This window comes from Salvelinus sp. IW2-2015, unplaced genomic scaffold, assembly GCF_002910315.2.
Source record: "Salvelinus sp. IW2-2015 unplaced genomic scaffold, ASM291031v2 Un_scaffold2237, whole genome shotgun sequence".
In the NCBI taxonomy this organism is placed as follows: domain Eukaryota; kingdom Metazoa; phylum Chordata; class Actinopteri; order Salmoniformes; family Salmonidae; genus Salvelinus; species Salvelinus sp. IW2-2015.
The window spans coordinates 98,480-115,984 of record NW_019943567.1 but is presented as its reverse complement, the minus strand read 5'-3'; the positions used below and the strand labels follow the sequence as shown (position 1 = coordinate 115,984).

At 42.6% G+C, this 17,505-nt stretch overlaps 1 protein-coding gene and 1 long non-coding RNA gene across 2 annotated transcripts in view; one reads left to right on the top strand and one right to left on the bottom strand.

Annotated features, from left to right (window-relative positions):
• The window catches only part of LOC112073349 (phospholipid-transporting ATPase IH), a 10,251-nt gene extending 3,181 nt beyond the window's left edge, over positions 1–7,070 (top strand). Inside the window, exons 8-13 of the mRNA XM_070440112.1 lie at positions 160–183; positions 5,044–5,109; positions 5,312–5,415; positions 5,511–5,676; positions 6,614–6,720; positions 6,857–7,070. Of these exons, the coding sequence (XP_070296213.1) occupies positions 160–183; positions 5,044–5,109; positions 5,312–5,415; positions 5,511–5,676; positions 6,614–6,691 (438 nt within the window). The 3' untranslated portion in view covers positions 6,692–6,720; positions 6,857–7,070. The remainder of the gene's footprint in view (positions 1–159; positions 184–5,043; positions 5,110–5,311; positions 5,416–5,510; positions 5,677–6,613; positions 6,721–6,856) is intronic.
• Positions 1,924–2,580, bottom strand: LOC139025081 (uncharacterized). The gene is made up of 3 exons (XR_011476517.1): positions 2,566–2,580; positions 2,090–2,130; positions 1,924–1,999 (listed from the first exon to the last, which is right to left on the bottom strand). It is a non-coding gene; the product is annotated as an uncharacterized lncRNA (long non-coding RNA).
• Positions 7,071–17,505: the final 10,435 nt, after the last annotated feature.

Genomic DNA, 17,505 nt, shown 5'->3' with positions numbered 1-17,505 from the left:
CTTCTTCTTCTTCTCTTCTTCCTCTCTGCTTCTTCTTCTTCTCTTCTTCCTCCTCTCTGCTTCTTCTTCTTCTCTTCTTCCTCTTCTCTGCGTCTTCTTCTTCTCTTCTTCCTCCTCTGCTGCTTCTCTCTTTATTTTGCTTTTCTTCCTGTTCCTCAGCTTATGACCACCAACACACAGATGGTAAGCCTCTCTCTCTCTCTCTGTCTGTCTCTCTCTGTGTCTGTCTCTGTCTATCATGTGCTTTTAACTTCTGTTCATTTTTAGTTATGAGTTTAGCTTTGAGTTTTACCGTTTCATCCCAAAACATTGATCCATCCATCCTCCCTCCGCTGTGTAGTTAGGTACCACAGGCCTCTCTACCCAGCCCAACACCTGACGTCAGCAGCTCCACTCTACTAATATACACTAGTCTCTCCCCCACATCCTTATGTGTTGTCCTGGTAGTAGACTTAAAATAACCTGTGTGTGTGTGTCTGTGCATGTGAGAAATGTGTGTGTGTGTGTGTGTAGTAGTACATAGAATACATTTTGTGAAAAAAGCGGTCTCTCTGCTGTTTTAATAACATGGATTCATTCTAGCTGCACTGTCTTGGAGGGTGATCTCTCACCCTAACTACGTTTCTGTATTTGTAGAGAGATGTATTTCTAGCATTTCAAATCAAAGTTTATTTGTCACGTGCGCCGAATACAACAGGTGTGGACCTTACAGTGAAATGCTTACTTACAGGCTCTAACCAATAGTGAAAAAAGGTATTAGGTGAACAATAGGTAAGTAAAGAAATAAAAACAACAGTAAAAAGACAGGCTATATACAGTATCGAGGCTATAAAAGTAGCGAGGCTACATACAGACACCGGTTAGTGGGTGGCGGGACACAATGCAGATAGCCCGGTTAGCCAATGTCCGGTTGCCAGTTGGTCAGCACATGCCCGGAGCATGTCTGGCCCCGCAGCCTTGTGTATTTTGACCTGTTTAAAGGTCTTACTCACGTCGGCTACAGAGAGCGTGATCACACAGTCRTCCGGAACAGCTGATGCTATCATGCATGCCTCAGTGTTGCTTGCTTCGACGCGAGTATAGAAGTGATTTAGCTCGTCTGGTAGGCTCGTGTCCCTGGGCAGCTGTGCTTCCCTTTGTAGTCTGTAGTAGTTTGCAAGCCCTGTCACATAAGACGAGCGTCGGAGCCGGTGTAGTAGGATTCAATCTTAGCCCTGTATTGACGCTTTGCCTGTTTGATGGTTCGTCGCAGGGCATAGCAGAAAGCGGCAGCTCTACCCTTTAGCTCAGTGCGGATGTTGCCTGTAATCCATGGCTTCTGGTTGGGGTTTGTACGTATTTTTGCTTGTAAGCAGGAATCCGGAGGATAGAGTTGTGATCGGATTTGCCAAATGGTGGGCGAGGGAGAGCTTTGTATGCGTCTCTGTGTGTGGAGTACAGGTGATCTAGAATTTTTTTCCCTCTGGTTGCACATTTAACATGTTGATAGAGATTTGGTAGAACTGATTTAAGTTTCCCTGCATTAAAGTCTCCGGCCACTAGGAGTGCCGCCTCTGGGTGAGTGGTTTCCTGTTTGCTTATTTCCTTATACAGCTGACTGAGTGTGGTCTTAGTGCCAGCATCTGTCTGTGGTGGTAAATAAACTGCCACGAAAAGTATAGCTGAAAACTCTCTAGGCATTTGTAGAGAGATGTATTTCTTGTGTATAGAGAGATGTATTTCTTGTGTATAGAGAGATGTATTTCTAGTGTAGAGAGATGTATTTCTAGTGTAGAGAGATGTATTTCTAGTGTAGAGAGATGTATTTCTAGTGTACATGTGTTGATTAGGCCAGGGTGTGAATTGAGAGATGGCTGATGTTAGAGGAGGAGGGGTAGTCAGGGATGAGAACATGGAGGTTCCAACTGCCTTCCACTATCCTCCTTCTACCCCCCGCTCTCCATCTCTCACTCTACCTCTCCCTTCATATTTCTCTCTTGCTCTCCATCTCTCACTCTACCTCTCCCTTCATATTTCTCTCTCTTCTCTCCATCCTCTCACTCACCTTCCCTTCATATTTCTTCTCCTTGCTCTCATCTCTTCACTCTACCTATCCCTTCATATTTCTCTCTTGCTCTCCATCTCTCACTTCTACCTCTCCTTTCATATTTCATCTCTTGCTCCTCCATCTCTCCACTCTACCTCTCCCTTACATATTCTCTTCCTGCTCTCCAATCCTACTCTCCACCTCTCCCTTCATAATTTCGCTCTAATGCTCTCCATCTCTCACTCTACCTTCTCCCTTTCATAATTCTCTCTGCTCTCCCATCTCTCACTCCTATCCATCTATTCATAGTCATCTGCCTTTCACTCTGCTACCCTTCTACCTCTACATATACCTCCCTTGCATATTTCTCTCTTGCCTCTCCATCCTCTACACTCTCACCTTCTCCCGTTCATATTTCTTCTCTACCTCCATCTTTCACCTCTACCTAATACATTCTATTTCTCTGCTATGCTCTCCATCTCTCATCATCTACTTCTCCCTTCATCATTTTCCTCTGTACTCTCCATTCTCTCACCTACTACCTCTCCCTTCATCAGTTCTTACCTCTCTTGCTCTCCACTCACTCTACCTCTCCCTTCTATTCTCTCTTGCTCTCCATCTCCACTCTACCTCTCCTATCATATTTCCTCTTACCTTCCCACTCTCTCACTCTACCCTCTCCCTATATTTACTCTCTTGCATCTCCACTCTCTCTCTACTTCTCTTCAATTCTCTCATTACTCTTACACCTCTCAACCTCTAACGCTCTCCTCATGCATCATCCTCTCTTATGCCTTCTCCATAACGCTCATTCCCTTCAAATTTCTTCTCTTACTCTACCCATTCTCACCTACCTACTCCCTCAATTCTTCTACTTTACTCTCCACTCTCTCTAACCTTCCCCTTCATATTTCTCTCTTGCTCTCCATCTCTCTCCCTGTCTCTTTCTCCTCCTCCTCTTCCATCTGTTCCTTCCTGATGGCAGTTGTTTGTCATCTGTGAGTAGAGAACACATCCTCAAAGAGCACGAGATCCATTTTTGCATCAGAGAGAGAGAAAGCGCGGGAGATGGCTAATGAAAAAATGCAGAGTAGATTTGCTCTATTTTTTACTCTATATTTATATATGTATATATTTATATATTTGGCATCCTGCTTTTGCTCTCAAGTTTCAAGGTTATTTACCATAATTAGCTTAATATGAGACCTACATGAATGGGATGCCATACATCAGTAAAAGACCAGGTGAAATACAGGTGAAATGGACGTAGCTTGTTGCAGCATCAAACACTATAGGGTTTAGGATTGTAATCAGTGATGTAGTGGTAAAGAATATATGGGTAAAAGCTGATCGCCGTTCATGGTAAGTAAAGTAATGTTACCTATTCTTAAATGCATTTAGCCACAAAAGGTGGGTAGACGCTCGCGGAAAATGTAAAAGATGTGTGAACGGCGTTTACGTGCGTTTAGAATCAACTACAACACAGGTTTAAATGAAGTAATCACAGTGCTCTGTGCTCATATCGCTGTGAATAGTTTCAGCTGATATTTATACAAGTCAATGGTTTCAACAAATGATCAATGATGGTGTTGACCCCTTGACTTTTTCCACATTTGGTTATGTTACAGCCTTATTCTAAAATTGATTAAATTACCCCTACACACAATACCCCACAATGACAAAGAAATACGTGACAATGACAAACGGAAATATCACATTTACATAAGTATTCAGACCCTTTACTCAGTACTTTCTTGAAGCACTTTTGGCAGCAATTACAGCCTCGAGTCTTCTTGGGTATGAAGCTACAAGCTTTGCACACCTGTATTTGGGGAGTTTCTCCCATTCTTCTCTGCAGATCCTCTCAAGCTGTCAGGTTAGATGGGGAGCGTCGCTGCACAGCTATTTTCAGGTCTCTCCAGAGATGTTCGATCAGGTTCAAGTCCAGGCTCTGGCTGGGCCACTCAAGGACATTCAGAGACTTGTCCCGAAGCCACTCCTACATTGTCTTGGCTGTGTGCTTAAGGTCGTTGTCCTGTTGTAAAGTGAACCTTCGCCCCAGTCTGAGGTCCTGAGCACTCTGGAGCAGGTTTTCATCAAGGATTTCTTTGTACTTTGCTCCGTTCATCTTTCCCTCGATCCTGACTAGTCTCCCAGTCCCTGCTGCTGAAAAACATCCCCACAGCATGATGCTACCACCACCATGCTTCACCGTAGGGATGGTGCCAGGTTTCCTCCAGAGTTGCTTGGCATTCAGGCCAAAGAGTTCAATCTTGGTTTCATCAGACCAGAGAATCTTGTTTCTCATGGTCTGAGACTCCTTTTTGTGCCTTTTGGCAAACTCCAAGTGGGCTGTCATGTGCCTTTTACTGAGGAGAGTCTTCCGCCTGGTCACTCTACCATAAAGTCCTGATTGCTGGAGTGCTGCAGAAATGGTTCTCCCATCTCCACAGAGGAACTCTGGAGCTCTGGGATCATCGGTTTCATGGTCACCTCCCTGACCAAGGCCCTTCTCCCCCGATTGCTCAGTTTGCCACTGTGTTCTTAGGGACCTTCAATGCTGCAGAAATGTTTTGGTACCCTTCCCCAGATCGTTGCCTCGACACAATCCTGTCTCGGAGCTCTACGGACAATTCCTTCAACCTCATGGCTTGGTGTTTGCTCTGACATACTGTCAACTGTGGGACTTTATATAGACAGGTGTGTGCCTTTCCAAATCATGTCCAATCAATTGAATTTACCACAGGTGGACTCCAATCAAGTTGTAGTAACATCTGAATGTTTATGTAAATAAAGAATTTCAGTTTTTAATTTTGCAAACAGTTCTAAAAACCAGTTTTTGCTCTGTCAKGGGKTATTGTGAGGGGGAAAATGTATACAATACATTTTAGAATGAGGCTGTAACAAAATGTGGAAAAAGTCAAGGGGTCTGAATACTTTCCGAATGCGTATAAAGGATGGATGAAATGTGTGCCTGGTGAGATGTGGCTGACTTCCTGCTCTCTGTTCTCCTCTAGATGTTTGGGAACTGGACTTTCGGGACTCTCGTCTTTACTGTGCTGGTGTTCACGGTCACGCTCAAGGTGTGTGTGTGTGTGTTTACACCGTGTGAAGGAGTAAGAGACTGAGTGAATCTGATAATAGTGGATTGAATAATCTCTTTGCATGTATATGTCTGTGAGATAATTGATTGACTTTCTCATCATTCGTTAGAGCTGTAAGCCCTGGAGGCGTTACTATGGACTGATTGATAACGTGTGTGTGTGTGTATCCTGTGTGTTGCAGCTTGCCTTGGACACACACCACTGGACCTGGATCAACCACTTTGTCATCTGGGGCTCCCTGCTTTTCTATGTCATCTTCTCTCTGCTCTGGGGAGGCATCATCTGGTAGGCCTCTCATTCTTACAATTGACTGGTTCTAACTCTATTAATTTCCCTTAAACATAGATATAGAATAACTAGATCCTCTCCTCTCCCTCCAGGCCTTTCCTGAACTACCAGAGGATGTACTATGTGTTCATGCAGATGTTGTCCAGCGGTCCGGCCTGGCTCGGCATCATCCTGCTCATTATGGTCAGCCTGCTGCCTGATGTGGTCAAGAAGGTCCTCTGCAGAACACTGTGGCCCACCGCCACCCATCTTGCACAGGTAGGACCGCAACTTGACCACAGCTCAGGATATACGACTGCACCAGTTAATTGAAGAGTTATTTGATTGCGGCCCTCAATATGTACAGTAGATAGTATGTAGACCTAAATGTATAATCACATCAAAAATACCTTCTCTACTGACCAAAAGTATCCAGGTATTGCTGCCTCTCACATGCCAGACGACCCAGTACTAAAACTCCTAAAACACGTGTCAATCTCAAGGCCGGATATAATCCAATTTAAATGCGGCCCTCCAGTCTGGTGAAGACTAAATGCGGCCCTCCAGTCTGGTGAAGACTAAATGCGGCCCTCCAGTCTGGTGAAGACTAAATGCGGCCCTCCAGTCTGGTGAAGACTAAATGCGGCCCTCCAGTCTGGTGAAGACTAAATGCGGCCCTCCAGTCTGGTGAAGACTAAATGCGACCCGCTGGGAAATTTAGTTTGACACCCATGTCCTAAAAGATTGACCCTGTGTTAACCCACACTGTAAAAAAAAACTCCTGTCGACCTCCTTTCATCTGATATTACTACTTCCTGTCACTGCTTAGCTGAATTTCCTGATTCCTGTGATTCAAGTGCTGAATTCCAAATAGACCCTTAGCCAGCCCTTAGCACTCCTGTAGATCTGACACCGTTGCATAGGTGTGAGCAACATGGTGAAGATKACACCCAGCCTCTCAGAAGGCAAGATGAAGCATATCATATTGCTTATACCTATCCAATGCTTTGTAGATGTACATTTGGGAAACGGATCTGTAGCTAAATCTAACGGATTTCTTTCCTCTTCCCCTCTCTCTTTGCTCTGCTTCCTAATTGAACCCACCACCGTCCCCCTTTCTATCTCTCTCCTCTCCCCACCATTCTCTCTGTCTCCCTCCTCCACTCCTCTTCCTGTAACCTCCGCCCTYTGACCCCGTTACCTGGGGCAACGACAGTCCAATCGCCCGTGCCTTACCGTGGAGCCGTCCACCATCTTCGTGCTTTCTCAGTCCGATAGCAGATTGAGTTTCTGATTGTCCGAGAGACGGCAGAGGAGGAGGAGGTGACTTTTTAAACACTTTATGTGCATGGTGGCATGTGCCAATGTCAAAATTACATCAGTGGTCCACCTTCATTCAGTTAAATCAGTGTTTCAACATTAACTCCCAACTTTCAAACATCAATCACAATCACTGTAGTGTTCCCATCCAGGTCTCTCACCATCCAGGGCTCTCACCATCCAGGTCTCTCACCATCCAGGGCTCTCACCATCCAGGGCTCTCACCATCCAGGTCTCTCACCATCCAGGTCTCTCACCATCCAGGGCTCTCACCATCCAGGGCTCTCACCATCCAGGGCTCTCACCATCCAGGGCTCTCACCATCCAGGGCTCTCACCATCCAGGCTTCTCACCATCCACGCTCTACCATCCAGGCTCTCAACCATCCAGGCTCTCACCATCCAGGGCTCTCACCATCCAGGGCTCTCACCATCCAGGGCTCTCACCATCCAGGTCTCTCACCATCCAGGGCTCTCACCATCCAGGGCTTCCATTTCAAACAATTCAACTCAATTACCAGACAATACTATCATTCACACTGCTGTATATGCTACTGCTGACCATGCTACAGCTGATAACAGGTTGTACTAATTTCGATCCTTCTGTTAGCATCCTGCTAGCCTAACAATCTCACCCAGTACCATATTCAGCATCTCTTCTATTCATGTTCCTCTATGGATGCTGTTCAAATGTATCTACTGGAAATTGATGTATAAAATGTACATGAATGTGTTATTCCATCCAAATGCTAACTTGGACTGATGTTATGTTTTCTACACTGGAGTAATCCTCAGAAAGACAATGGGAAGTTGAAGGGCTATCATTGCATGCCACATACAGTTTGTTACAGTTCAATGGTTCACCGCATGGCTTCTATTTAGAACCTCCTGGTTCCTGACCCCTGCTCACCCTACTGTTTGCCCACAGAGGGTGAAGGCTGATGGGGTGTGTGAGGGGAGTGTGTCCTCTGCCCCGGACGCCAGTCCTGTTGGAGGTGGAGGCAGTGAGAGAGACATGCTTTGCCCTGCTAGGACCTGTGAGAAGGACAGACGAGGTGGAGGGGTGCAAGCTACCAGGACCTATGACTCCATGATGTCACACAACCCTAACTACCTGCTCAGCCTGCCCCTAGACCATTCCCCATCAGAGAACTAGGGTTGCTACGGTAACTGAACGCCAATGGCCACAGAATATGTCAAGAGTGGCAATGCTGCTAATATGGCTGCCTGTTGTATTGTGGTTCTGGAGGGGTGCTGATAGTTGGGGGGCATTTTATTTCCTGCTAGGGGGTCTTCGCCGATGCTAGGTGCTCTACTGTGCTGAGAGGCTTGCTCACTTGGGACGAATCACAATTGTGGAATGCAATGCTTGGGGCTGTCTGGGTGGTTTGATTGTCATGATTTTCTTCGGGTGGTTTGTCTGGAGGGTCAGGGTGACTTGCTTGGGTTGGTACTCTATTGTAAACTCTCTTGGGGTGCAACAGAGGCATTTTCTGTCTTTCCTTCTGTCCTGCTGAGAGCTGCTGTAAGGTGGATGAGCTCTGTCTTATTATTGGATCACTCTCATACTGTCCATTCCAACACGGGGGTCAGAGCCAATGATATCACTGCAATTTGGTACAAATAAATACATTTGGAATCTTAAACATGGAGATAAAGTTTAACACACAGGGAAAACAATGGCATTGATCATTATTCTGTACACTGAATTGAATAAAACATCAGGCAACATTAGTGGCCATTTGGATGAGGAACACTGACCTCTGGTGTTAGAAGATGATACAGCATGTGTGTGAACGTTTCATTTTCATTGCATGCTGATCATCTGAATGTGAGTTCAACCTGAAACAGACTGAAACAGACTAGGGTATTTTCAGTGATTTAAACACTCCCTCTGTTTTTCTCCGTTCTCTCCTTCCCTCCTTCTCCAGGACGTTGACAAGCTGTTGCAGGGCAGTGTAGCAGAGTTGACCCCCGTGCTCTCATGCCCTTCTGGCCCTTCCTCCAAACGGAAGAGCACTGACTCCTCCCACCTCCATATCAGGGTTCCGAAGCCCCTCCCACTCCTCAGGTCTGAGTCCTTCCCCCACAAACTACTATTGGCCCACTGGACTGATGGGGGCGGGGCAGACCGCTGCACCCTCAGCCCCTACATGCTCCGCCTCTCAGGGGCTGGGTTTGCCTACTACGCACCGGGGCCAGAGACCTTTGTGTGACACACTCACACACACACACACACACACACACACCACTCCAACACCACACCAACACCACACACGCACACACACACCAACCACACACACACAACACACAACACACACACACACACACACACAGGCTAATGTGTGAACACACACAAAACGATGTGCTCACAAAACGATGTGCACACACACAGAGACCAATGTGATCTAAACCTACAGCTTACCATGGATGTGGAAGGATTTGTATTCCACTCATAAACAATGCAAACACACACACACATATGCAAAATAATTCACACATCCTGAAAAACATGAAACATCTTCACACAATTCACCATGTGTATTGTCAGCCATTCAGATACACCCCTCCCCCAATCTGCCTCCCACTGGTCATGTCCATCCATTTCAGTCTGATCCTGATCCCAGTCCAGTCCACACCTCTACTCTGTTCTGCTACTCTATTCTCCATGTAAAAATACTTGAATCCAACGTTGACACCAGTGGTGTTAAACACTGAACACAAGGAGGTGTTCTGTATTTGAATGTGCGTCCCTTCTACACTAAGGAATTGTGTTGTGTATGAAACGGACTGGCCTTTTCTGGTTCTATTTTATTCACTGTCTCTGTCTTCTTTTTTTCTTTTTTTTCTCTGTCTCTCAAATATACTCCTTTTGTTGAAATAATGGGAGTTGCTTCGCAAAATGTTCTGGGGAGAAAGACATCTGTTTTTCACTGCACGTGTGTGTGTGTGTGCGTGCGTATATACAGTTGAAGCTGGAAGGTTGCATACACTTAGGTTGGAGTCAGTAAAACTCGTTTTTCAACCACTCCACAAATTTCTTGTTAACAAACTGTAGTTTTGGGAAGTCGTTTAGGACATCTACTTTGTGCATGACACAAGTCATTTTTCCAACAATTGTTTACAGACAGATTATTTCACTGTATCACAATTCCAGTGGGTCAGAAGTTTACATACACTAAGTTGACTGTGCCTTCCAGAAAATTCCAGAAAATGATGTCATGGCTTTAGAAGCTTCTGATAGAATAATTGACATAATTTGAGTCAATTGGAGGTGTACCTGTGGATGTATTTCAAGGCCTAACTTCAAACTCAGTGTCTCTTTGCTTGACATCATGGGAAAATCAAAAGAAATCATCCAAGACCTCAGAAAAAATTTGTAGACCTCCACAAGTCTGGTTCATCCTTGGGAGCAATTTCCAAACGCCTGAAGGTACCACGTTCATCTGTACAAACAATAGTATGCAAGTATGAACACCATGGGACCACGCAGCCGTCAAATCGCTCAGGAAGGAGACGCGTTCTGTCTCCTAGAGATGAACGTACTTTGGTGTGAAAAGTGCAAATCAGTCCCAGAACAACAGCAAAGGAACTTGTGAAGATGCTGGAGGAAACGGGTACAAAAGTATCTATATCCACAGTAAAACGACTCCAATATGGACATAACCTGAAAGGCCACTCAGCAAGGAAGAAGCCACTGCTCCAAAACTGCCATAAATAAAAGTCAGACTACGGTTTGCAACTGTACATGGGGACAAAGATCGTACTTTTTGGAGAAATGTTCTCTGGTCTGATGAAACAAAAATAGAACTGTTTACCATAATGACCATCGTTATGTTTGGAGGAATAAGGGGAGCGCTTGCAAGCCGAAGAACACCATCCCAACCGTGAAGCACGGGGGTGGCAGCATCATGTTGTGGGGGTGCTTAGCTGCAGGAGGGACTGGTGCACTTCACAAAATCGATGGCATCATGAGGCAGGAAAATTATGTGGATATATTGAAGCAGCATCTCAAGACATCAATCAGGAAGTTAAAGCTTGGTCGCAAATGGGTCTTCCAAATGGACAATATCCCCAATCATGCTTCCAAAGTTGTGGCAAAATGGCTTAAGGACAACAAAGTCAAGGTATTGGAGTGGCCATCACAAAGCCCTGACCTCAATCCCATAGAAAATTTTCTGGGCAGAGCTGAAAAGCGTGTGCGAGCAAGGAGGCCTACAAACCTGACTCAGTTACACCAGCTCTGTCAGGAGGAATGGGCCAAAATTCACTCAACTTATTGTGGAAGCTTGTGGAAGGACCTGAACGTTTGACCCAAGTTAAACTATTTAAAGGCAATGCTACCAAATACTAATTGAGTGTATGTAACTTCTGCACTGGGATGTGATGAAAGAAATCAAAGCTGAAATAAATAATTTCTCATCTACATATTATTCTGCCATTTTCGCATTCTTAAAATAAAGTGGTGATCCTAACTGACCTAAGACAGGAGAATTTTACTGGATTAAATGTAGGAATTGTGAAAACGGAGTTTAAATGTATTTGGCTAAGGTGTATGTAAACTTCCCGACTTCAACTAAATATACAATGTGGCATACACCGTAACAGCATCTGTCTTTGGGTAGGCCTATATCTATGCCCTGTACACAGACTGATAGGTTTTTCTGGATGTTTTAATGGTCTATTATTCAGTGTTGCTTGCATTATGCTATGTTGTCTAAAGACTGTGTGTGTTCTGTTATGCTAAGGTTCTTGTTGTACTCTAGAATGGTATATCTTTATCGCACCAGTTATGGCTTTTCAGATCTGTTCGATTATGAACTGAGGTATTTTTATGTGGTAATAATATTATGAATGCAGGTTTGTTTACCATGTATGGATGTAACTTAAACTAATGGAAATATTATTTGGGGGGCAGTGTTAGGGTTTGGGAAATACATTTTAAAAAATGAATGCAAAGACTGAATCAACAGCGAGTCAATCAAATCATTTCTAGAATGTCATATAAATTATATGATTGGTTCGCAATGTCTATGTAAATGAACTATGAATTTCGCACTGCTATGTATGATATGATTGGTTCGCCACTGCTCTATGTAAATGATATGATGGTTCGCCACATGCTCTATGTAAATGATATGATTGGTTCGCCACATGCTCTATGTAAATATATGAATTGGTTGCCACATGCCTCTATGTAAATTGATATGATTGGTTCGCCAATGCTTATTGTAAATGATATGATTGGTCGCCACATGCTCTATGTAACTGATTTGTAGATGGTTTGAATTCATCCATTATCTAACATGTAAAAGTCTGAGGTGAAACATTGGCCTTTGTCCAAAGCTCATCTGTGGTGATAGTGACATCTGTGTGTTAGTGAGAGATCTGGAAGTCATGGGATTCATAAGCATATTTGTATGTTCATTGGTCTGCTGAGTGCTGACACATACAGTGGGGAGAACAAGTATTTGATACACTGATGATTTTGGCAGGTTTTCCTACTTACAAAAGCATGTAGAGGTCTGTAATTTTTATCATAGGTACACTTCAACTGTGAGAGACGGAATCTAAAACAAAAATCCAGAAAATCACATTGTATGATTTTTAAGTAATTAATTTGCATTTTATTGGCAATGAATAGTATTTTGATACACAAATAGCAAACTTAAGAATTGGCTTACAGACCTGTTAGTTTTATTCTTTAAGAAGTAACTCCCTATTTCTCCACTCATAGTACCTGTATTAAACGCACTGTTTGAACTCGTTACCTGTATAAAGACACCTGTCCACACACTCAATAAACAGACTCCAACCTCTCCACAATGGCCAAGACCAGAGAGCTGTGGTAAGGACATCAGGGATAAATTGTAGACCTGTACAAGGCTGGGATGGGCTACAGGACAATAGGCCAAGCAGCTTGATGAGAAGGCAACAACTGTTGGCAAACAATTATTAGAAAATGGAAGAAGTTCAAGATGACGGTCAATCACCCTCGGTCTGGGGCTCCATGCAAGATCTCACCTCGTGGTCTTTTGACCAATTCAAATTCATGATCTTTTTCACATCAGATATTTTTCAGATCTGATGTGATTGGTCAAAAGACCAATTTGTGGAAAAATGATCAGAATTGGGCTGGCTGTGTAAACGCAGCCTATGTCATGTCCGTTGGAAGTCATGCATTCATGGTCTGATGTTTTTGTCGTTACAAAAGGCTGGCCTAAATACAGTGTAGCTGGGACAAATTCAGACTGCTGCTTATGGGGGAGAGTTTTCACTGTTCGTGTTAATGTGTCAAATCATTGGATGGGAGGTCAAATCATGTTGTCACATTATTATTATGATAATGATTCTGATTATTATCTTATCAATTTTATACATTTTTGTTGATTTTTCTTTTGCTAGTGTTTTATCCAGGGAAGGAGATTTTATTTCAACTCTATGTATTTATAATTTTGCTTTTGGTTTTTGTAACAACCCAAATGAAAAGGTATTTCCACAGAATAAACACTCTGAAGACTTTTAGATGATAGTGACTCCCACTTTCTGCTACTGTAAGTGACCTGACTTTCATGAGTAGGCTAGTCACCCACAGAGATTATATTTCTATGTAGTCACCTACAGAGATTATATTTCTATGTAGTCACCCACAGAGATTATATTTCTATGTAGTCACCCTCTGTACGGTGACTACATAGAAAATCTAATCTCTGTAGGTGACTACATGAAATATTAAGTCTCTGTGGGTGCCTACATAGAAATAAATCTCTGTGGGTGATACATAGAAATATAATCTCTGTGGGTAAGACTAATCTTGGATAAGAGATATAATCTCTGTGGGTGACTCATAGTAAAATATAATCTCTGTGGTGACCTACATGAGAAATAAATCTCTCTGTGGGTGACTACATAGAATATAATCTCTGTGGGTGACTACATAGAAATATAATCTCTGTGGGTGACTACATAGAAATATACATCTCTGTGGGTGACTCATACAAATAAATCAATCTCTGTAGGGTGACTACATATAAATATAATCTCTGTGGGTAACTACATAGAAATATAATCTCTGTGGGTGACTACATAGAAATATATCTCTGTAGGTGACTACATAGAAATATAATCTCTGTGGTGACTACATATAGACATATATAATCTCTGTGGTGACTACATAGAAATATAATCTCTGTGGTGACTACATAGAAATATAATCTCTGTGGGTGACTACATAGAAATATAATTCTTTGTAGGTGACTACATAGAAATACATCTCGCTGTAAGGGTGACTACAATAGAAATATAATCTCTGTGGGTGACTACATAGAAATTATAATCTCTGTAGGTGACTACATGAATATAATCTCTGTGGGTGACTACATAGAATACCAATCTTGTAGGTGACTACATAGAAACCTCATAATCTCTGTAGTGTGACTACATAGAAATACAATATCTCTGTGGGTAGACTACATAAGAAATATATTATTCATATGTTAATCTCTGTGGGTGACTACATAGAAATATAATCTTGTAGGTGACTACATTAGAATATTAACAGAGAAAGATTCTCTGTAATGGTGACTACATAGAAATATAATTCTCTGTGGGCTGACTGGATCATTCTAAAGTAAAGGTACCATTCGTAGTAGAGTGAACTACATGGAGAAAATAGAACAATTAATCTCTGTAGGTGATTTTCTACAATAGGATAATGTTCAACTGAACTCATCATGGTGGGGACTTGGTACTTATATAGAATCTAGATACTCGTACTCTACTTTGTACGGTGACTACAGATTAATGAAAATATAATTCTCTGTGGGTGACTAGCCTACTCATGAAAGTCAGGTCACTTACAGTAGCAGAAAGTGGGAGTCACTATCATCTAAAGTCTTCAGAGTGTTTTTATTCTGTGGAAATATTTTCATTTGGTTGTTACAAAAACCAAAGCAAAATTATAATACATAGAGTTGAAATAAATCCTCTTCCCTGGATAAAACACTTAGCAAAAGAAAAATCAACAAATGTTAAAATTGATAAGATAATAATCAGAATCATTATCATAATAATAATGTGACAACATGATTTGACCTCCCTCCAATGATTTGACACATTAACACGAACAGTGAAAACTCTCCCCCATAAGCAGCAGTCTGAATTTGTCCCAGCTACACTGTATTTAGGCGAGCCTTTTTGTAACGACAAAAACATCAGACCATGAATGCATGACTTCCAACGGCATGACATAGGCTGCGTTTACACACGCCCGCCAATTCTGATATTTTTCCAACAAATTGGTCTTTTGACCAATCACATCAGATCTGAAAAATATCTGATGTGAAAAGAATCTGATGTGATTGGTCAAAAGACCAATTAGTGAAAAAATGATCAGAATGTGAGGGATCACCCAGAACTACACGGCAGGACCTGGTCATGACCTGAAGAAGCTGGGACCACAGTCTCAAAGAAAACCATTCGTAACCACTACGCCGTCATGGATTAAAATCCGCAGCGCACGCAAGGTCCCTGCTCAAGCCAGCGCATGTCCAGGCCCGTCTGAAGTTTGCCAATGACATCTGCGATTGATCCAGAAGGAAGAATGGGAGAAGGTCATGTGTTCTGATGAGACAAAAAATAGAAGCTTTTTGCTCTAACTCCACTCGCCTGTTTGAGGAATAGAAGATGAGTACAACCCCAAGAACACCATCCAACGTGAAGCAATGGACGGTGGAAACATCATTCTTTGGGGATGCTTTTCTGCAAAGGGGAAGGACGACTGCACCGTATTGAAGGGGAGGATGGATGGGGCCATGTAATCGCGAATTCTACACCAACAACCTCCTTCCCTCAGTAAGAGCCATTGAAGAAATGGCTGGGCTCTTCAGCATGACAACGACCCGAACCACACAGCAGGGAATAAGGAGTGGCTTCCGTAAGAAGCATCTCAAAGGTCTGGAGGGCCTAGCCAGTTCTCCAGACTGAAACCCAATAGAAAATCTTGGAGGGAGCCGAAAGTCCGTATTGCCCAGCGACGCCCCCGAAACTGAAGGATCTGGAGAAGTTCTGTTTTAGGAGGAGTGGGCCAAAATCCCTGCTGCAGTGGTGCAAACCTGGTCAAGAACTACAGGAACGTATGATCTCTGTAATTGCCAAACTCAGGTTTCTGTACCAAATATTAAGTTTCTGCTTTTCTGATGTATCAAATACTTATGTCATGCAATAAAATGCAAATTAATTACTTAAAAATCATACAATGTGATTTTCTGGATTTTTGTTTTAGATTCCGTCTCTCACAGTTGAAGTGTACCATATGATAAAAATTACAGACCTCTATGCTTTGTAATAGGAAAACCTGCAAAATCATCAGTGTATCAAATACTTGTTCTCCCCACTGTATGTGTCAGCACTCAGCAGACCAATGAACATACAAATATGCTTATGAATCCAATGACTTCCAGAGTCTCTCACTAACACCACAGATGTCACTATCACCACAGATGAGCTTTGGACAAAGGCAGATGTTTCACCTCAGACTTTTACATGTTAGAAATGGATGAATTCAACACCATCTACAATCATTTACATAGAGCATGTGGCGAACCAATCATATCATTTACATATAGCATGTGGCGAACCAATCAATATCATTTACATAGAGCATGTGGCGAACCAAATCATATAATTTACATAGAGCATGTGGCGAACCAATCATATCATTTACATAGAGCATGTGGCGAACCAATCATATCATTTACATAGAGCATGTGGCGAACCAATCATATCATTTACATAGAGCATGTGGCGAACCAATCATATTATTTACATAGAGCATGTGGCGAACCAATCATATCATTTATATGACATTCTAGAAAGATGGATTTGATTGTGACTGCGCTGTTTGATTCAAGTCTTTGCATTCATTTTTTAAAAATGTATTTCCCAAACCCTAACACTGCCCCCCCCAAAATACATTTCTCCATTAGTTTAAGTTACATCCATACATGGTAAACAACCTGCATTCATAAATATATACCACATAAAATACCTCAGTTCATAATCGAACAGATATGAAAAGCCATAACCTGGTGCGATAAAGATATACCATTCTAGAGTACGAACAAGACCTTAGCATAAAGAAACACACACAGTCTTTAGACAACATAGCATAATGCAAGCAACACTGAATAATGAGCCATTAAAACATCCATGAAGAAACCCTATCAGTCTGTGTACAGGGCATAGATATAGGCCTGACCCAAACAGAGTGCTGTTACGGTGTATGGCCACATTGTATATTTATGTTGAAGTCGGAAGTTTACATACACCTTAGCCAAATACATTTAAACTCCGTTTTCACAATTCTCTGACATTTAATCCCGTAAAAATTCCCTGTCTTAGGTCAGTTAGGATCACCACTTTATTTTAAGAATGCGAAATGGCAGAATAATAGTAGAGAGAATTATTTATTTCAGCTTTGATTTCTTTCATCACATTCCCAGTGGGTCAGAAGTTTACATACACTCAATTAGTATTTGGTAGCATTGCCTTTAAATAGTTTAACTTGGTCAAACGTTTAGGTGCCTTCCACAAGCTTCCACAATAAGTTGAGTGAATTTTGGCCCATTCCTCCTGACAGAGCTGGTGTAACTGAGTCAGGTTTGTAGGCTCCTTGCTCGCACACGCTTTTTCAGCTCTGCCAGAAATTTTCTATGGGATTTGAGGTCAGGGCTTTGTGATGGCCACTCCAATACCTTGACTTTGTTGTCCTTAAGCATTTTGCCACCTT